This window comes from Triticum urartu, chromosome 3A (genome assembly GCF_056163025.1).
Source record: "Triticum urartu cultivar PI428250 chromosome 3A, HENAU_Tu73, whole genome shotgun sequence".
Taxonomy (NCBI): Eukaryota; Viridiplantae; Streptophyta; class Magnoliopsida; order Poales; family Poaceae; genus Triticum; species Triticum urartu.
The window spans coordinates 596,387,595-596,407,279 of record NC_141875.1 but is presented as its reverse complement, the minus strand read 5'-3'; the positions used below and the strand labels follow the sequence as shown (position 1 = coordinate 596,407,279).

The window sequence follows — 19,685 nt, the reverse complement described above, 5'->3', positions numbered from 1 at the left end:
TACATTTATTTTTGCGACGAGTAATTTGGAACAGAGAGTACTAGATTGGAAAAATTATCTCTAATCGTCCCGCATCGGACGGTCCAGATGAAGCAGTTATCACTTACCACCACGATCGCGCTGGGGGGGGGGGGGGGGCAAAAAATTTCACCGGGCCCGCCACGCTGGCCTCCACGAACCGCAGCACCGCTCCACCCCTTGCAGACCCTAACCTAGAACATTCCATAATTCCATCCCAATTCTTTCAAATTTTGCACAAATCTAACGAGATACCCCAAATCTTCCAATTCTCCTCCCTCCCTCCCTCCCACCCAGGCGCAGGCAGAGGGCGCGCGGCCGACCTGCCCCCAGCCAGCCGCGTCGCCGCCACTGCGACTGGCGGCGGCGCCCGCGCTCCGATGGTCGGGATGTACCAGAAGCAGCTCCTCGAAGCCCCCTTCGCCCTAAACGGCCACTGCGCCGACCAGCCACGCCACGCGCCGGCCGCCGCCGCCGCCGCCGCTTCCCCCTCGCCGTATCCGCCCAACCCCTCCTCCTCCTCGGGCGCTGCCCCCTCGCCGCACGCGCAGGCGGATGGCGCCGGCCAGCCGCGTCGGCTGTTCCACGCGCTCGTCGGGGGGATCCTGCAGCGCGGGGCCGGAGGCGGCAACGGCGCGGCTGGGGATCTGGGGGCGCTGGTGTCGTGGGCGCGGGAGGTCGCCGTGGATCCCTGCGCGAAGCGGCCGGCGGACAGGCCGAGGAAGCGGCAGGTGCTGGCCTTGCGGCGCGCGCGCTACCTCAAGATGGAGGACGTGGCGGACCAGGCCGAACTCCCCAGCTTCTCCAAGGTGAGGACGAATTCGCAAAAACCCTATGGCCGTGAGTCGCGATCTGTTGCTAATTTGTCGAGGTAGCCGTGGATTGGGCGGGTGGACTGTTGCTGACCATGTTCCGTTTGTGCTCTCCGGCTGCTTCGCATGGATGGGATATTTCTGCATCTAGGATTTTGTCACTACATGTCATTCCGCTCCGTGACCTATTGCCCGCATCGCTAGGCTTGTTTTTCTAGGAGTGCATTTGTAAATGGAGTCCCAGGTTATGGAGTGGGCGAATGGCAGTTGACCGGTGTACCGTTTCAAGCAAACAGAATCTCAGCAACCATGTACTAAATGGAGTCCCAGGGCATGGAATGGCAATTGACGGGTGTCCTGTTTCATGCAAAGAGAATCTCAGGCACCGCAGAGCAACCATGTATTGTTGAACCTTTCCCAAACAATGGAAGATCCTGATTGGGGAAGTCTTGCTTCTCTGTATCTCAGCTGGTGACTCAGGCTGCAGTTGGCCTTGCACGGTCAATTATGATACTCCTAATCCCTTTTTGTCAAACCGGATTTTTTTTCCTTCTACCGTTTTGCTAGCCAAACTTTTCCTCCTTCGGCGGCCTATGTAGATTTGTTCACAACAGATTATAAGCGCTCCACGATTCAGCAACTGAAAACTGAGCTTTGTAACTCATAAGTCAGGGAAGCTTGTAAGAACCGCCTATCGTGGAATTGAGGCACGGCGAGCATGGCAGTCACACAAAAACTTGTTGCCCTCATTGATGATGGTTCCATTAGATAATAATGTAGTAGGTCGATTATTCATCTCATATTGTTTTACATGCTGTCGGCACTTTTGTCGTGTTCCTGTTACATCTTACATCCCATGACCATTAATCTCATTAATAAATGAGGCCTCCTTACAAAGAGAATGTGAGAATTGAGAGAATAGCTCGATCAACCTGGAGTAAGAGAAGGGCATGGTGGTAATATTAGGCTATTCTCATGGTTTTGAGTCGTGCGACTAGTCGATGAGTCGCAAAAAAATATCGACTCAACTTAGTGTTGACTCGAGTCGTGAGTCGCGACTAGTCGCAATTGCAGGCTCGACTTTTTCCGAGTCGCTACCACAGAGCGACTTGAAAACCATGGCTATTCCTTAGGTCTTGCACCTGTGGCTAAACAACCTATATTTGTGAAGTAAACATCCAGAATATTAAGTTTCATGCCTCGAGTCCCATTCACTAAATTTATATAATTTCAACTTCTTTTAGTCACAGTTAATGCATTAATTTGTTAGCCCATCAAAACTATCTATGTTTATGTTAGGATAGAAACTAAGCTTGAAAATTTTACCATGAGGAGTTCCTAGTGAGAATGTCAATGACATGTGAGGCTTTATAATAAGTGATGCATATCGGGGAATTGCCGACATGCTTTTATTCAGTTGAACATGCATGTTCACAAATGGCATGTATCCATAACTAACAAAAAGAAACTCGACCAACCAAGACTAGCCCTTGGTGGCATTTTTCAAGAAGGCGAGCACCAACAGAACGGAGGGTTGAGCTTCGAACACGGGTCGTCGGGCTGTGGGCATTTCAGTCTGCTCTAGCTAGCCAATTGGTCGATGTGACTAGTGTGCACTGTTTTCTTTAATAATGATGCCAAATTAATTGTTTAAACGAAGTCTCCTTTCTTTTATGGAAGTGAAAATTATATATCTAGAATCTGGACTAATGTGCATTATTTTCTCCTGTATTCACTATATTTTACCTGACATTTAAACCTATCCTGGATTATCATATTGGAAACCTGAACTTATGATTAAACCTGAACTTATGATTTATGTCATATCGAGTGGTCATGCCTTTGTCGATGTAAAAATAGTGAAAGCCTTTTAAAGTGTATTTTGGCCGAAACATTTATTAGTCTGTGGCTCTGTGCAACTTTGGCATAAAGCTGACAGATGTACATAGTTTCCGTGTGACAGGCTTCTAAATCTAGGCTGATACGACCAGTCGGCCGATATATCGTCATTGATGGTCTACCGATACAGATATAACATATCATTTTGTAAATATCGTTTTTATGCAGATCAGACATATAGACTGGTATATTGACCGATATGGCTGATATTTGACCCGTTATGTCCACCGACATAGACCAATATGTGGACGACGAGGGTTCTTTCTAGAAAAAATGGTGAATATGAAATTAGGTATTTATAGCTGCATCAAATTATAAAATTCACACATAATGTTTTGTAAATGTGCATATATGACGTAATTTTTATGTTAGAATAAGAATTTTGAGAGTATTTATTGATTTATTTCTTAATTTACTAGTTAATAAACTTGGAATCATTTAGTTGTAACACAAGCACTGACATCATTCTTTTATTATTATTAAAATAGGCATGTCTAAACAAGAATGACAAAAAAACAGATATGTTTCCTCCTATATAACTATATACCGTCTGGTATATCACCGATATCTGACATCCAATTTACGGAAACCGAACCGATATAAACCCGGTAGCCGATATTTTGAAACTTGCTGTGAGATAGAGGACCTGGGGAAGTGCTGACTGTATAATTATTTAAAGTTTGGCGTAGTGGCAATGATAGTCATGATTTCCTGCACAGCCGCGCGATGTGCATCCTACATGTTACTGGGAAGAACAACGTACAAGGCATAGCTGGCATCAAAGGATGGTAGGTAATAGGCACATAGTGTCAGATCCAAAATGTTTAAAATTAGAGAACCATGGTGATGTTGACTCTCTCTAGAGAGAGAATCATCTGCAACTTGTGTTCCATTTACCTTAATAAGAAAAGTTTTTTGAAGCGTATGATTAATACTTTTATAAAATGGAGGTACAGTGCAACTTTCAGGTATTTGTTCCTGTATCAAGTCCGGAATGTGCAAAGAATAGGCACGTAGCATTAACCCAGTGGTGTTTTGTACTATGTATATTGAAACAATTCACTGAATTTTGTTCGTAGTCAAAACTCCAATTGAAAGAATGTGGATACGCCTGAGCCATGATTACCCTATTTTTATATCTGGGAAAAGGATCGTTCCCTGTGAAACCTGTGTCGTGGTCTCATCTGAACAAAAACCGAGGGCTGGATGTTTCTATCTGCTTGGCGAATTTGTATCTACGATACTCAAGTGTAGCGCCCCTGCTTTTAGTCCCACATGGCCGGTTTAACATGAGTTACACTTGCAGAAAAGCCTTCTGGGTGCAAGACGTAGCATTTCTGGGCTGACCCTTTTGCCTGAAGCAAGGACAAAAGTTGTCTGCCCTGTCGTGGGCTGGGCTGTTATCTATTTGGGCCGTAGGGTGTTACACAAAGCCTCTTCAGTGTTTAGTTTGTAGAATTTCCTCTCCCTGTCTGACAATTTGTCAAAGCTTGATTGCTTACTTTTATTGTCAGTTTCCTCACTATATTTCTTTTACTCTGCTTTCCATTTTGTTTTGTGCTTTCTGAAACAATTTTCTCTTTCTTACTCTTTTGGACATTGTTGCATTTTTCATCTTTCAGAAAAGGAAGTACAGAACTAAGGACCAGTCAGAAAGACCAAGGAAAGGGCCAACCCCAACAAGGAAATCCGAGAGGCTAGCTAGGAGAATGGTACTCATGACATCAGTGCTTCTCACGCAAAGGAAAAAGATTGGAGTAGGTGAGCAGTTTCAGGCTGAGATACCTGACTGGACTGGGCCACCTTCAGACGCAGAGCTTTCTTGGTACAGGAATGACCCGAACACCTCAAAGATGCTAGGAAGCAGAACTTGGCCACCTGAAGGTTATGTCTTACAGACAAATATTGTGGTAGCTGGACAGGGAAGGCCTGAATCATGTAATTGCCCATATCCAGGAAACTTCTATTGCAGATTACATCACATCAACACCGCCAGGGATCGGCTAAGGTCTGAAATTGGTCAAGTTTTCACGGAATGGAAATTTGATTTGATGGGTGAGCAGGTTTCTAAGATGTGGAGTATTGAGGAGCAACTGAAGTTTGCTGCAGTTGAGCAGTTGGTTCCTGTGTTTGAAAATAAGAGTTTTTGGGCGATAGCGGCAAAACATTTTGCCTCGAAGACCAGGGTGGACTTGGTGCGGTACTACCTCAATGTTTTCCTCATGAGAAGAGTTTCAAACCAGTGCAGGCTGAGTCTGTTGGAGATTGATAGTGATGAGGATGAAGCAGAGGAAGAGGAGGATGAAGATCAATCTGATGGCTCCAATTCGTCCCAGAGGTATGGCCCTACACATGACCCCATATGTTTGCGTAAGCAGGTGTAGTGCATACATGGAAATTCATCCCCCTGTTTATTTAATGCGCTGATGTTAGCTGCAAGAGTAGACTAAACGCTCCCTTCGAACGTCAAGCACTAGCTGGTAATAACGATATCCGATTTTGCTAACATTTACATTATTTCAGGCCCCAGGATGTCCAAGAGGTGAAGAAGATTTTATGAGTCTGCTGACAGCTACCTGGCATGCGTTTCTGCATGCGCGCCTGTTTTGATGTGCTGAGACACTCATCACCTTGAGTGATCGATCCTTCAGTCGCTCGCTTAGACCTAGCCATCCGTTCTGCGCAGAAACTCATGCGAATTGCACACCATTCTCGTTCTCAATGCTTGTGTCAGGGTAACGGGCAAGCCAGTCAGTTGTGGCTTGATGCTCAAAGAGCTCATCTGATATGAATGTTTTCCCGTGTACAGGAAAAATGAAATACAGGTCTTAAAGACTAAAGTGGGTAGAAAACAAATGGTCATTGGTTTCGTTTCTTTCGTGAAGAGTTGAGACTTGAGAGGGTCAAAACCCAAAACCCGTTTACTGTGTCTTTATTCCCCAGTTTGGTACAGCTGTTTCTGGTGTTGTCAGCTTGTCATGTACTCCCTCTGTTTCAAAATAGACGACTCAACTTTGTACTAACTTTAGTATAAAATTAGTGCAAACTTGAGTCATCTGTTTTGGAATGGAGGATGTTTCTTTTGTGAAATACCCACCCGCTGCTGGTTTAGGCCTTGTACAATGGAAGGTGCTTAGGAAAGGTGTTTAGAGAAATAAACTAGGATTTCCTTAAGCACCGGTGCTTATTTATACAGGATAGACGTTTAACTAAGCGTCTCTCCTATATAAATAGGCACCGTTGCTTCAGAAAAATTCAATTTATTTTTCTTGGCACCTGCCTAATCATCTTTCATTGTACAAGGCTTTAGAAATTCGTTCTACTTCTCAGTAACCAACAACGGTTACACTTCACCTAAGGTCTACAATGCAAGGCGCTTAGAAAAATAAATTAGCTTTTCCTTGAGCTCTAGTGCTTATTTATTTGTAAAGGGTGGATGCTTAATTAGACATCCCTCTTGTAGAGAAGATACTGGTGCTTAAGAAAAAATGATTTATTTTACTAAGCACCTCTAATCACCTTGCATCATACAAGAAATTATCGAGCAAGGTCTAAAATTATCTAAATAATGTTTGGCCAGTTCGCTAAAATTATCTACTCCATATATGACAAAGGCAAAGGCAACAAAGTTATTACAAAAAGAAGGGCATATAGTCTTTGAACCGAGCTCATATGCTCCTTGATAAACAATAAATTCAAAAAATATAGTAAAAAAATCTTATTTTTTTGTGATAAATATTGATGAATGTTTTAACTCGAGCATCGATTTTGTTTTTTCGCTCTAACCTCCATGGAGGTCATTGCATCACAAAATTTGCAAACATTCATCACAAAAATAATAATCAGATTTACTATTTTCTCGATTTTACTGTCACATGTGAGCTCGGGATCAAAAGAGCACTTTTGGGGAAAAAAAAGGGTAACACACATGATGTTTTCTCGAACGGAAAACACCACTGAAATTTAATCCTCGTAGAATTGCAAACTTGCAACCAATCTGATTCGCGCAAGTTGCCACGGGAAGCGGCACACACGCACCACCGTACGCACCCGGGCCGGTCGATCCGGTGCTGCTCCATCGCCGGCTCGTCCCGGCACCAGCAGGGCCACACAACCCACGAGCGGTCGTCTTCCCGCGCTCTATCTTCTCCGGCGCCACGTTGGCCCCCGGCTTATCTGGTCCAGTCGTGCATCCACCGTGCGTGATCCGTTCCTCCCAAACCCCCCAGCCGCGCCGCGACGTAAAAAACGTAGGCAAGCTAATACCACTCTTCTGAAATCTTAAGCTCCGTAGCCTCTCTCTCCTCGTCAGCGCCGGCCAGACCACGCACCGGCAGCCAGCCAGCCAGCAGCAATGGAGACCGTCGCGGCCGCCGGCTACGCGCACGGGGCCGCCACGCGCTCCCCGGCGTGCTGCGCCGCCATGTCCTTCTCGCAGTCCTACAGGCCCAAGGTGTGTAATGTTAGGATATCCAACATGTGGTGAGGCGTCAACCGTTTTTGTTTTGCTGATGCCGGATGGGCAATGCGTGCGGCAGGCTGCCAGGCCGGCGACCTCGTTCTACGGCGAGTCGCTGCGGGCGAACACGGCGAGGACGTCTTTCCCGGCGGGGCGGCAGTCCAAGGCGGCCAGCCGGGCGGCGCTCACCACCCGCTGCGCGATCGGCGACAGCCTGGTTCGTGCCCTGCACCCGCCACCAGTATACATGCTCTGGTCTAGTCCCCTGCGCGTCGCCGGTGTCACGTGAAGCTAACGGTGTCTGTGCACTTTTTGGGTTTTTTTTTTTTGCGTGGTGGCAGGAGGAGTTCCTGACCAAGGCGACGCCGGACAAGAACCTCATCAGGCTGCTGATCTGCATGGGGGAGGCGATGAGGACGATCGCCTTCAAGGTCCGGACGGCCTCCTGCGGCGGCACGGCCTGCGTCAACTCCTTCGGCGACGAGCAGCTCGCCGTCGACATGCTCGCCGACAAGCTCCTCTTCGAGGTGAGACGGCCGTGAGCCAGCGCTTTCCATCCGTGAGTGCACGCCTCGTCCCGTCACGGTTCCTCACCTCTCGTATATATATGCAGGCGTTGGAGTACTCCCATGTGTGCAAGTACGCGTGCTCTGAGGAAGTCCCCGAGCTGCAGGACATGGGTGGCCCGGTCGAAGGTACTTTACATAACTGCATATCCATCTTGTCACGATAAATAATCAGCCAGGAATCAAAGCCCAAATCTCGACAAGATGGTTAAGGAGGAAGACGATCGCCTTATGTTTTAACCGTGTTCTTGGCAGAACCGCGTGCCATTCCTGCGCCTGAATACATAGTGGTACTGTAGTACTGGGCAGAGTCCAGTGCCACACTACACCAGCAACACCACTGCTAGTCTGCTGCTGAACAAAACACATGTCCACCTTCTCACCTTGAGAGCACTATAGCAGTGGAACAACGTATCAGTACATGTAACCATGGCGTCTTCTTGGATTCCACTCATAGGGACCATCCACTCGCCAGCAGCTACATGCACTGTAGCTACGTAGCTCATTTTAGCTGGCGTTCACGAGATGCAGAAATTTTGGCTTTCTGAATTATGATCGGCTCGGGTTTTCGGTCGCGTCTCGCAGGCGGATTCAGTGTGGCGTTCGACCCCCTTGACGGCTCCAGCATCGTGGACACCAACTTCACCGTGGGAACCATCTTCGGCGTCTGGCCCGGCGACAAGCTGACCGGCGTCACCGGCGGTGACCAGGTTGCTGCCGCCATGGGCATCTACGGCCCTCGCACCACCTTCGTAGTTGCCCTCAAGGACTGCCCCGGGACACACGAATTCCTTCTCCTCGACGAAGGTTTTTACTTCTCTTCTGAATCAAGTCCCCAATGGAATGGAGCTTCTGTATGCGTGTGACAGTGTTAATCGAAGGTCTACTACAAATGCTGCAGGTAAATGGCAGCATGTCAAGGACACCACGAGCATCGGAGAAGGGAAGATGTTCTCCCCTGGCAATCTGAGGGCCACGTTCGACAACCCTGATTATGACAAGGTGGTACCAGTTACTGTTTGGTTGTTGCTTCTCTGCACGGCTCTAGACTGATGTAGGAACAGTTGTAATCAGAACCTAACAAGTGGAAAATGTATCCTGTCAGCTTGTCAACTACTATGTGAAGGAGAAGTACACTCTGCGTTACACCGGAGGAATGGTCCCTGATGTCAACCAGGTACATACATCAACAACTATTCAGTTATTACAATTTACACAAGTCATATGTTTCTCGCATACTTAGAAACCACAAATGTTATTCAGAGTTTCAGACCCAGCCCTACAAACACCTGCATTTGTAAAATCACTTGCATTGCATGCGTGGAGCAATGAAATGCCATGGCACTAGTTCTTCAGTACCGATCGGTGATCTGATTGATGATCACGAATAGTGCCGGTTCGACTCAGCATCGAACAGGGCCATGATCGATCTGTCATGTCAATTCTACTCCTGCGCCTTTGGCGCCAGAGAGGACGACAATCTTGGAGTCGAGGCAATGTAACTTTTCTGAGAACAAGAATTTGGCTGGGTGCTCGCAGCTGTGAGTGCCACCAACTGTTGTTCCACCGCGCGCCCATGCGGTCGACCATCGAGCCTGTGCCGGCGTCTGCTTTAAGCAAGGCCATGCATGCTGTCGATCGACCGGCACGGCGCGTACTAGTGCACCAACTTTGCTTTGCTTCCGTATACACTCCATTGCATGCAGAGATTGAAATCTTTCGTTTTAGCGTTATTACTCGTGTGCATGCATGCGTGAGAAGAGAGGGATGTATGTTTGATGAATGGTGCGTGCATGCATGCAGATCATCGTGAAGGAGAAGGGCATCTTCACGAACGTGACGTCGCCGACGGCGAAGGCGAAGCTGCGGCTGCTGTTCGAGGTGGCGCCGCTGGGGTTCTTGATAGAGAAGGCCGGCGGGCACAGCAGCGACGGCAAGCAGTCGGTGCTGGACAAGGTGATCTCCGTCCTGGACGAGCGGACCCAGGTGGCCTACGGCTCCAAGAACGAGATCATCCGCTTCGAGGAGACCCTCTACGGCTCCTCCAGACTCGCCGCCAGCGCCACCGTCGGCGCCACCGCCTAATAATCTTCTTCTTCTTCTTTTTTTACGCCTTTCTCAACCTGAAAATTTAAACAAGCTGTCCGTTATAGAGTCTGAAGCATGCTGTTGTCTTGTGATGATCCGAACTGGTAATACAGTCGGCAGACCGGCTTGCGTACGTCTGCCGCCCTTGTCTCCACTGCGAGGCGATTGTTGTACGTACACAGTCGTGCGTTTGTGCATGGCATTGGCAACACTTGTGTCATCAGATGTCTGCGTGTCTAACCTAAGCAGGCAACGTGATCTCCGATCTCTGCACCTTTGCTCCTCTCCCTCTCTCTCGCACACACAGGACTGTCACGCAACAGTCCCGATGTTTCCACGAGCTACTACGAGCCAGGCCGCATGCAACAGTCCACGGTATGGGGTGCAACAGAGGAACAACACAAATCCTGACCGAGAAAGCAGTTTGTCTGATGTCTGAGACCGGGAAAGCAGTTTGTCTGAAACCCACCCACCCCGACCAACCGCGCCGATCGATCCCTGCACCCCCCCGACTCCGCAAATCCTGACCGCCGATCCTCTCGGTACGTACCACCACGGCTGTCCATTCTTTCTTTGAATCCCTTTCGGGTACCGCGGTACACTACAGTGGGATGCATCGTGCATGCATGCATGATGTGACGCAAGGCTCTGCACGTCGTCGCATGGCATGCAGCCACACGGGCCTGGCCGCGTGCGAGCGCTGTAGCACCAGCAGCGCTCGTAGTTCATTTGATCGAGACTTCATTAGTCGAACGGTCCAGGTCGGGCGTGGTGAAAACTGAAAAGGAGACCGCCAGGACGGCAGGAGAACCTCAAGCTCGGATGGCATGTGCTCGCTGATTGCGCAATCGAGCGGTGGAGTACGCGCATGTTTGGTTGCGGGTGCAGGTGCAGGCCGTGCATGGCCAGAGCGTGCCGCCAGCCGTGGCGGCAGGGCCGTGCCTACTACACGTAGGAATATGGCGCGCCTCCATCCCTGGCCTGGCCTGGCCTGACGGCGACCAGCGTCGCATAGCTCCATCGATGCAACCGACGCAATGCCCCAAGCTAGCCACAGCTAGTGCGCGTACTGCGTCGACCGGAAGCATGCAGGGCTCGTCCTCCGGCAGCGGACGATGGAGTTGACGGCCCGCCGTCGGCGTCACCCTGTCATAGAAAAAGGAGGAGGCGGTAGGAGCAGAGGGAGACCGCGCTAGCTAGCAAACGTCCGGCTCCACAGTCAAATATTCGATCTCGGCCTTGTTTCCTCGGCGTCTCGGCGCGTCGGGTACCGCGGCGCCAGTGCCCGTCCGTCCCTCCCGGCGACGGGACGGGTGCCGGCTCGCCGCGCCTTTGCTTGGCCTCACGCCGGGCCGCGCGCGCTGCTCACTTGCTTTGTCGCCGCCTGTCATAGCCATCGGGTAGTACTAGAGTGCTGGTTCGTGGTTAAGTCCCACCTCCCTCGTCGTCACAAGATTAGTAGGAGTAGTAGTCATCAAAAGGAAATGAAGGAGGGTAGTAGCAAGTAGCAGGGTCCTGACATGGTTGGGAAGTTTTGTCTCTCTGCTTGATTAGTTTGAACTTATTTTTTTACATTACTACATATACAGGTGGCGCGTCGATCGCGTCTGCGGCCATGTGCTATCTGGGTAAATGTATCCAGCATCCGGCCGGATGCCCGGATCCACCGTCTTGATTCTGTCAGACGATTACTTAATGGACTTGATTACGGCTGACAGTGTCATGATTATGCTCACAGAAGCTCCTGGGAAGCCTGCAACTTAATACTCGCCGAACGGAGTACCCGACCTTCAAACCATCCACAACCGTTCAAATAAAATAGTTAGGACGTCTTTTACCATCCAATACAGTCATGTATCTGTTCGCAGGTTGGTCCTACCTACTTTTCTGGTCCATCAGAAAACTGTCACAACCCGGTCTTAAGAGGGCCCCTGAATCTATCAGCTTTCTACGCTAGTCCTTGAATCAATAGCTGACAAGCACATTTGACGATGAAATGCCAAAAATACATCATATGTCATAATATTACATCATGGATCCGGTGCTTTAAAATACACACCTGCTTAGCTCATGGGCTAGCTTATAGTACAATCATGCAACGGAGATAATGACCAAGAGATCTAAGCCGACGCCACCTAACCCTTCCCCAGCCCTCACTTCCCCCTCCGCCGGTGGTGGTGGTCGGCCCCGGGCAAAGCCCACGTGTCGGTTGTCGGTGTCAAAACCGTCCGATCTCAGGTAAGGGGCCCCGAACTATGCGTCTGAGGATCGAGGGTAGCAAGGAACAAATGAGACACAATGTTTACCCAGGTTTGGGCCCTCTTAATGGAGGTAAAACCCTACGTCCTGCTTGATTGTATTTGATGAATATAGGGGTTACAAGAGTTGATCTACCTCGAGATCGTAATTGCTAAACCCTAGATGTCTAGCCTATGAGAGTTATGATAGCTTTTACGGACTAAACCCCTGATTTATATACACGCCGGATGGGCCTAGGGTTGTACAGAGTCGGTTTGTGGGGGGAGAAAATAACATATCCGGACACCAATCTTGCCGTCCACGCATAGGGGAGTCCAACCCGAACACGGGGGAAAGTCTTCTGCTTGTATTTTCACGGCCCATCAGTCCGGCCCATACCAAATAGCCCGGACATCCGAGGACCCCCCTCATCCAGGACTCCCTCAGTAGCTCCTAAAACCAGTCTTCGATGACGATGTGTTCAGCACGCGAATTGTCTTCGGCATTGCAAGTCTGGTTCCTCCTCCTAAAATTCTTTGCAACAATTCCCTGAACAAAGGAACTGTATCCGGCTCTGCATAACTGTTACAACCCTTAGCCACGAAGGCTGGATATCCAGATAAAATAGTGTCTTTTTACTGACAACTTTTTCGGTGACACGTCACATCTGGCCTCTTAGCATTTCAAACCGTTTTCACGCCTCCCGCTTCACGTTTCGAGGCACAACCTCCATTGGCACGTCTTGTCAAAACAAAGATCATGCCCGCCCATTATGGGATCCTAATCAATACGGTTCTGGGTAATCCAACCGTGCCATTCGTACGATCCCCTTGGGAACAGGCGAGTTTTAAGGCTTGAGGGGGGCGTTTGGTATTCACCGCCCATATAAGAAGGCAAAGATTCCTCTTTTCCCGACGCCTTCTTCCTTCTCTAGCCTTCCCCTCTCCTGAGCTCCGACGCCCAAAAATCTGAACCTTTCCCATCGCAACCAACCTCTCCGACCATGTCTAGATCTGGTTCAAAGGGCAAGCGGGAGACCTCCTCCGTCACCGAGAAGGACGTCAAGGAGCTCCGAGGGGTGGTATATCTGTCCACGGATATCGCGCACAGGCTCCCTGCCAAGGATGAAGTCGTCCCCACTCTAGAGCCCGGCGAAAGGGTTGTATTCATTCCTCACTTCCTCCGAGGACTAGGGTTTCCCCTTCATCCCTTCGTCCGGGGCCTCATGTTCTACTACGGGCTAGATTTCCATGATCTAGCCCCGAACTCTTTCCTCCATATATCGGTGTTCATCGTCGTGTGTGAGGCGCTACTCCGCATAACCCACACTTCGGCCTATGGCTCAAGGTCTTCAATCTGAAGCCGAAGGTGGTTGACGGGCAACATGCAGACTGCGGCAGCGCCATGGTGAGCAAGCTCCCCAACGCAGTCTGGCCAAAGGGGGCCTTTGTGGAGACCGTTAAGGTATGGCAACAGGAGTGGTTTTACATCACCGAACCTCACGACGCTAAGTGGGCGGCCACTCCCGAGTTCAGATCCGGACCCCCTATGAGGCTTACCTCGTGGACCGCTAAGGGCCTGGACTAGGGATCCACAGCGGAGGTGCAGATGCTGAAAAAATGCATCACCAATATGATAAGCAAGAATACTGGTCTCACAAACGTGATCCAGGTGATGCTTTTCCGCCGCACTCTCCCCTGCCAACTCCGGGCCTCTCACATGTGGGAGTTCAATCCGGAGGGGCCACGGACCTTGAAGCGCTTCTCCGGCACCATGCACGAAGACATATGGAAGCAGCTCTTCAAGGCCCAAAAGACGTGGCCGAAGAAGACCGAGGACATCAGACTTGGCATAGAGTATCCAACCTCAGAGGTAAACATATCATTTCCGAAGAAGTATCCGATCAGTATTTTGAACATTACCTAAGTTATATTGTCCATCTTTCGTGTAGGGCTGGACGGCGAAGGCGGAGCAGATCAACTGTCCGGCATCGCTGCCTGAAGAACCTGCCATGCCCCCCGCTGACGAAGATGCTGGTCCCAGCGCCGTATCAGGCGCCGGATAAGAAGGCCAAGAAAAAGAAGGGCAAGGAGACCAAGAGCGGTCCCCGCCCTAAGGGTCCTTCAGACGCCGTGTCTGGAGAGATCAAGGCCCCCTCCTCCCATGAGGGAGACGAGGAAGAGGAGGAGGAGGAGGTGGTGGAAAGCGACTCCCCCCTCCCCCCGCAAGGGGAGGAAGAAGAAGAGGGCGGCCTCCGAAGACCCGAAGGGGGAGGCGCCTAAGAGGGGGAAAATGATCCTCCAGGATAGTTCGGACTCAGATGCCGAACTGGTCTCCAAAAAACCTCCCAGGGCGAGCCCCTGGCCGCAACGTAAGTATCTGAACACTTACTGTTCATCTTTTAGTCTTCCTGTTTTCATTATATAAGTTATCATGTTGTGCATCTTTCAGCCGTCCCCGCGACCTCCCAAACACTTCGCTATCGGAGGGGAGTTCTCTGCCGCCTGAGATGGCAGAGAGCGAGACGCCTCCACGAGCCCCCTCGCCCCTCACCGCGGATGACACCGAGGTGTTATCCCGAAGGACCTCTCCTGGCCGCGGAGGGGCCAGCGAGGCTATCGATAAGGCGCCCGAGGATAACACCTCGGTCGCCGCAGACAGAGGGGAGGTCATCCCTATGGCAACTGACGATGGGGACTATCAGCAATCCGGGCCCCAGCCGGACACTCTCCCGGAGACCAATGTGGCTTCGGGATCGGGCGAGCAGCCCCCTTTGAAAGAGGGGGGAGCGTCGGCTCCATCGGTGACCTCCACTAATCCGGAGGCGCCGAACACTCTACTGGAAGCACTTCAACGTGCCTCCATTGTGGAGGAGCACCGCACCCTGATGGGTGTGGTAGTAGAGAAGGTGCAGTCCGCCAAGAGCGGACTGAACGGAGCTTTAACCAACCTGCTGACAGGCTTCGAGGTATGCGGCGTAATGCTCTAGATGCTTTTTCCATATAAAGGAGTATACCTGTACATAGATAGTAGCCCCTGAGACTCTGCCTGGTTTTGAGAAAAGACGGACAGAGGATCACATAGTATTCGGAAGAGCTAACATATTTGCCTATTTTGTAACAGGCTTCCTTATTGGCGGCAACCACCCAGGTAGCTGAAGTTTCTGAACTCAATCAGAAACTGAAGTTGGCCGATGATGGAATCGACCGCGTTAACAAGCGGTTCGATGAGACGCAAGGTATGCGTAGTTAAAAGTTTGGTTGTATATCATAAGTGATAGGTATGTAGAGATGAACTCATGTAATGCTTTTGTTTATGGGCATAGTGGGTGCAACTGAGGTCGAGACCCTCAAAGGCGCCCTTGCCCAAGCCCAAAAACACGCAAAGGCAAACAAGGCAGCCTTCGACAAAGCGGCTGCAGAGCTGAAGACCGAACATGGCGCTCGCCGACAACACGAAGCTCGGGTGGCCGAGGTCGAGCATGAGCTCTAGGATGCCATCCTCCAGTGCGAGGGTTTGGAGGAAAAAGGCTTTGGCTCAATCGTCCAAACTAGCCAAAGCTCTTCAAGATGCTAAGGCGGCACGGGTCGAGTCCCGAACTGCTCGTGAGGAGATCCACCAAGCAAAGCAGATAGTGGTTTGGTAAGGCCTTTCTCTTACAAAGTATTTTTGGAGGTCAATGGTATGCGTTACTCACACGGCTGTGGAGTTCTCCAAACTCGTTTGCGGATCTTCCAAGGAGTGTCGCTGATGCCGCACAGTTCTTCCGAGCCCATGAGGGGAACTCGACCAAGAAGCTGTTCTGGTCGTAGTTCCTTGCACCGGAGCATCCGACACCTCTGAACGACCAGATGAAGCGATTGATGGAGCTGCATAGGATGGCCGGTGATAACCCACAAGTATAGGGGATCACAACAGTTTTTGAGGGTAGAGTATTCAACCCAAATTTATAGATTCGACACAAGGGGAGCCAAAGAATATTTGAAGGTATTAGAAGCTGAGTTGTCAATTCAACCACACTTGGAGATTAATTATCTGCAGCAAAACGATCAGTAGCAAAGTAGTTTGATAGTTTTGATAGTAATGGCAACAACAATAGTAACGGTAGCAAGTGTAACAGTGATGATAGCACTAGTAACTTAGCAAGAACAATATAAGATAAATTCATAGGCATTGGATCGGTGACTTGTTGGATGATATTCATCATGAGACAGTTATAACCCAGGGCGATACGGCACTAGCTCAAGTTCATCAATATAATGTAGGCATGTATTTCGTAAATAGTCATACGTGCTTATGGAAAGAACTTGCATGACATCTTTTGTCCTACCCCTCCCATGGCAGTGGGGTCCTCTTGGAAACTAAGGGATATTAAGGCCTCCTTTTAATAGAGAACTAGAACTAAGCATTAACACACGGTGAATACATGAACTCCTCAAACTACGGTCATCACCGGGAGTGGTCCCGACTATTGTCACTCTGGGGTTGCCGGGTCATAACGCGTAGTAGGTGACTATAACTTGCAAGATCGGATCTAGAACATGGATATAATTATGATAACATAAACGGTTCAGATCTGCAATCATGGCATCCGGGCCCAAAGTGACAAGCATTAAGCATGGCAAAGTCATAGCAACATCAATATTAGAACATAGTGGATACTAGGTATCAAGCCCTAACAAAACTAACTCGACTACATGATGAATCTCATCCAACTCCTCACCGACCAGCGAGCCTACGAACGAATTACTCACTCCCGGTTGGGAGCATCATGGAATTGGCGATGGAGAAAGGTTGGTGATGACAAAGAACGAAGATCCCCCTCTCCGGAGCCCCAAACGGACTCCAGATCTGGCCTCCCGATGAAGAACAGGAGGTGATGGCGGCTCCGTCTCGTGGATCGCGGTAATTCTTTCTCCTTAATTTTTTTTATGGAAAAATAGGATTTTATAGCGTCGGTTTTAGGGTCTGCGGGGCCACTAGGTGGGGACAACCCACCTGGGTGCGCTAGGAGGGCGCGCACCCTGGTGGGTTGTGCCCACCCAGGTGCCCCCCTCCGGTGGGTCTTGGCTCCAGAAATTCTTGTTTATTGTATAAAAATTCCTCACAAAGTTTCGTTCCATTCCGACTACTTTTATTTCTGCACAAAAACAACACCATGGTAGTTCTGCTAAAAACAGCGTCAGTCCGAGGTTAGTTTCATTCAAATCATGCAAATTAGAGTCCAAAACAAGAGGAAAAGCGTTAGGAAAAGTAGATACGTTGGAGATGTATCAACTCCCCCAAGCTTAAACCTTTGTTTGTCCTCACGCAATTCAGTTGATAAACTGAAAGTGAAAAAGAAAAAAAATTACGAACTCTTTTGCTCTTGTTTGCATAAATAAGCTTAAACAGCACCCAGGTTTTCAGCCAACATTATAACTAACCATGTCGACAATAACTCTTAAGGATTATATTAACTCATATCAATAACATAATCAGCTAGCGAGCAATAATAAAATATCTCAAACGGCAACACGTTGTCAAAACAACCATGATATAATATGACTAATGGTATCTTGCTAGCCCTTTATGAGACCGCAAAACATAAATGCAGAGCACCTCCAAAGTCCAAGCAGCGACTAGACATTGTTATTCATGGTAGAAAAGATCCAGTCATGATGCACCAAACATTATCTACACACAATGCATAAGTCATGACAGGAGTGCTCTCAGGTTCTGGCGCTTGTTTTAGAAGGTGATGATACAACATAAAAGTAAATAGATAGTCCCTTCGCAGAGGGAAGCAGTGATTTGCAGAGGTGCCAGAGCTCAAGTTTTAAAACAGAAGTAAATGATATTTTGAGACACGCACCCTTCTCATTTACTTCATGACTATCAGTTATCAATATCTTCCATGCTAAGCATGCTAGTGGCGGTTCCCAAGCGATAAAAGTAAATGTTTTGACTCCATTAGGAGTTTTTGTTTGATTATTTGTCAGCTTTTTCTGTTTGCAGTTTGGGACTAGGCATCCCTATTACCGCCTTTTTCTTGTGCGATGGCGAGCGAATAAACACTCGACCTGAGAATAACCCGCTTAGCATGGAAGATACTGACCACCTCCCGTCGTTCCATGAATGATCCAGGCACACAAAAAGGATATTTATTAGAAGTTTTTAGAGGTGGCACATGCAAATTTACTTAGGACGGCAGGATAATACCGCATATAGGTAGGTATGGTGGACTTATCTGGAATAACTTTGGTTCAAGGTTTTTGATGTACAAGCAGAATTCCCACTTAGTACAGGCGAAGGCTAGCAATTAGATTGAGAAGCGGCTAGCTAGAGAGCAACAACGATCATGAACATGCATTATGCATAAGTAACATTGGACACTAGCATGAGTAGGATATGAACACCATGAACATAAATACCATAGAGGCTTTGTTGGTTTTGATTCAACTACATGCATGAACATGTGCCAAGTCAAGCCACTCGAACATTCAGAGGAGGATACCATATCATCATACTACATCACAATCATTTTAACGCAATGTTGATATCCAAGATAAATCATTATCCACTCCTAGCTACTTATGCATGGCATGAGAAACTATAATCTCTAATTGTCATTGCAAACATGTTTAATCATAATGGGCTGAATCATGGATACTAGGTTAAACATATTTACACAAACATAACAAGTCGAGTTCATACCCGTTTCTCTCTGCCACAACCAGTTCATTGAATATCGTCATTATTGCCTTTCACTTGCATGACCGAACGATATGAAAATAATGATAGTGCAAGAGTGCCATGGACTAAGCTGGAATCTGCAAATGTTTTATTCAACACGAGAAGACAAGGTAAAATGGGCTCTTTATTAGATCAACCGTTATTCATATGAGAGGCGTCACTCAACATTTTCATCGTGGTCTTCTCCTCAGTAAGACTCGAATAAAAAGAAAAGAAATTCAGAGAAACACACTGAAATATTTTTTTGGAGTTTTTGGTTTTCTTGAACAAGCAAATAAAAGGGAAAAGCAAAAACGAGAAAAACTATTTACACGAGAATGCTCCCAACAAGCAAAAGAAGAACAAGGAAATCTTTTTGGGTTTTCCTTTTAGTGTTACAGCTAGGCATGCATAGAAAGTAAATTAACTACACCTAATTTTTTTGGTTTTTCTAAAGTTTTTCAAACTCACAAGAAGAAAGCAAGAAAAATAAATTAAGCATGGATGATACAATGAAAAAGTGTGAACACCGACAATTGGAATGAAATGTGTGAACATGAATGTAATGTCGGTGAGAAACACGTACTCCCCCAAGATTAGGCTTTTGGCCTAACTTGGTAATCGATCAGTAGCCTGGATAGTAGTTGGGGTACTGAGGAGCGGGATGATGGCCCACAAGTATAGGGGATCAATTGTAGATTTTTTTGATAAGTAAGAGTGTCGAACCCAACGAGGAGCGGAAGGAAATGACAAGTAGTTTTCAGTAAGGTAATGCCTGCAAGTCCTGAAATTGTAAGTAGTGGAATAGTTTGATAGCAAGATAATTGGTAACGAACAAGTAACGATAGTAGTAACAAAAGTGCAGCAAGGTAGCCCAATCCTTTTGAGGCA

General features: G+C 48.3%; 2 protein-coding genes across 2 annotated transcripts; both read left to right on the top strand.

Moving 5' to 3' along the window:
• The first annotated feature begins 276 nt into the window (after nt 1-276).
• Nucleotides 277-5,683, top strand: LOC147980705 (uncharacterized). The gene is made up of 3 exons (XM_087513495.1): nt 277-827; nt 4,352-5,067; nt 5,253-5,683. The coding sequence occupies exons 1-3, from the start codon at nt 399-401 to the stop codon at nt 5,287-5,289; spliced, it is 1,182 nt and encodes a 393-aa protein (XP_087369621.1). The 5' UTR covers nt 277-398; the 3' UTR covers nt 5,290-5,683.
• A 1,222-nt stretch (nt 5,684-6,905) lies between these two features.
• SBPASE (sedoheptulose-bisphosphatase) lies at nt 6,906-10,067 on the top strand. Its single transcript, XM_048692252.2, has 8 exons — nt 6,906-7,182; nt 7,268-7,405; nt 7,530-7,715; nt 7,802-7,883; nt 8,340-8,561; nt 8,656-8,756; nt 8,860-8,931; nt 9,558-10,067. Exons 1-8 carry the CDS (start codon nt 7,084-7,086, stop codon nt 9,837-9,839), a joined length of 1,182 nt encoding a protein of 393 aa, XP_048548209.2. The 5' UTR covers nt 6,906-7,083; the 3' UTR covers nt 9,840-10,067.
• Nucleotides 10,068-19,685: the final 9,618 nt, after the last annotated feature.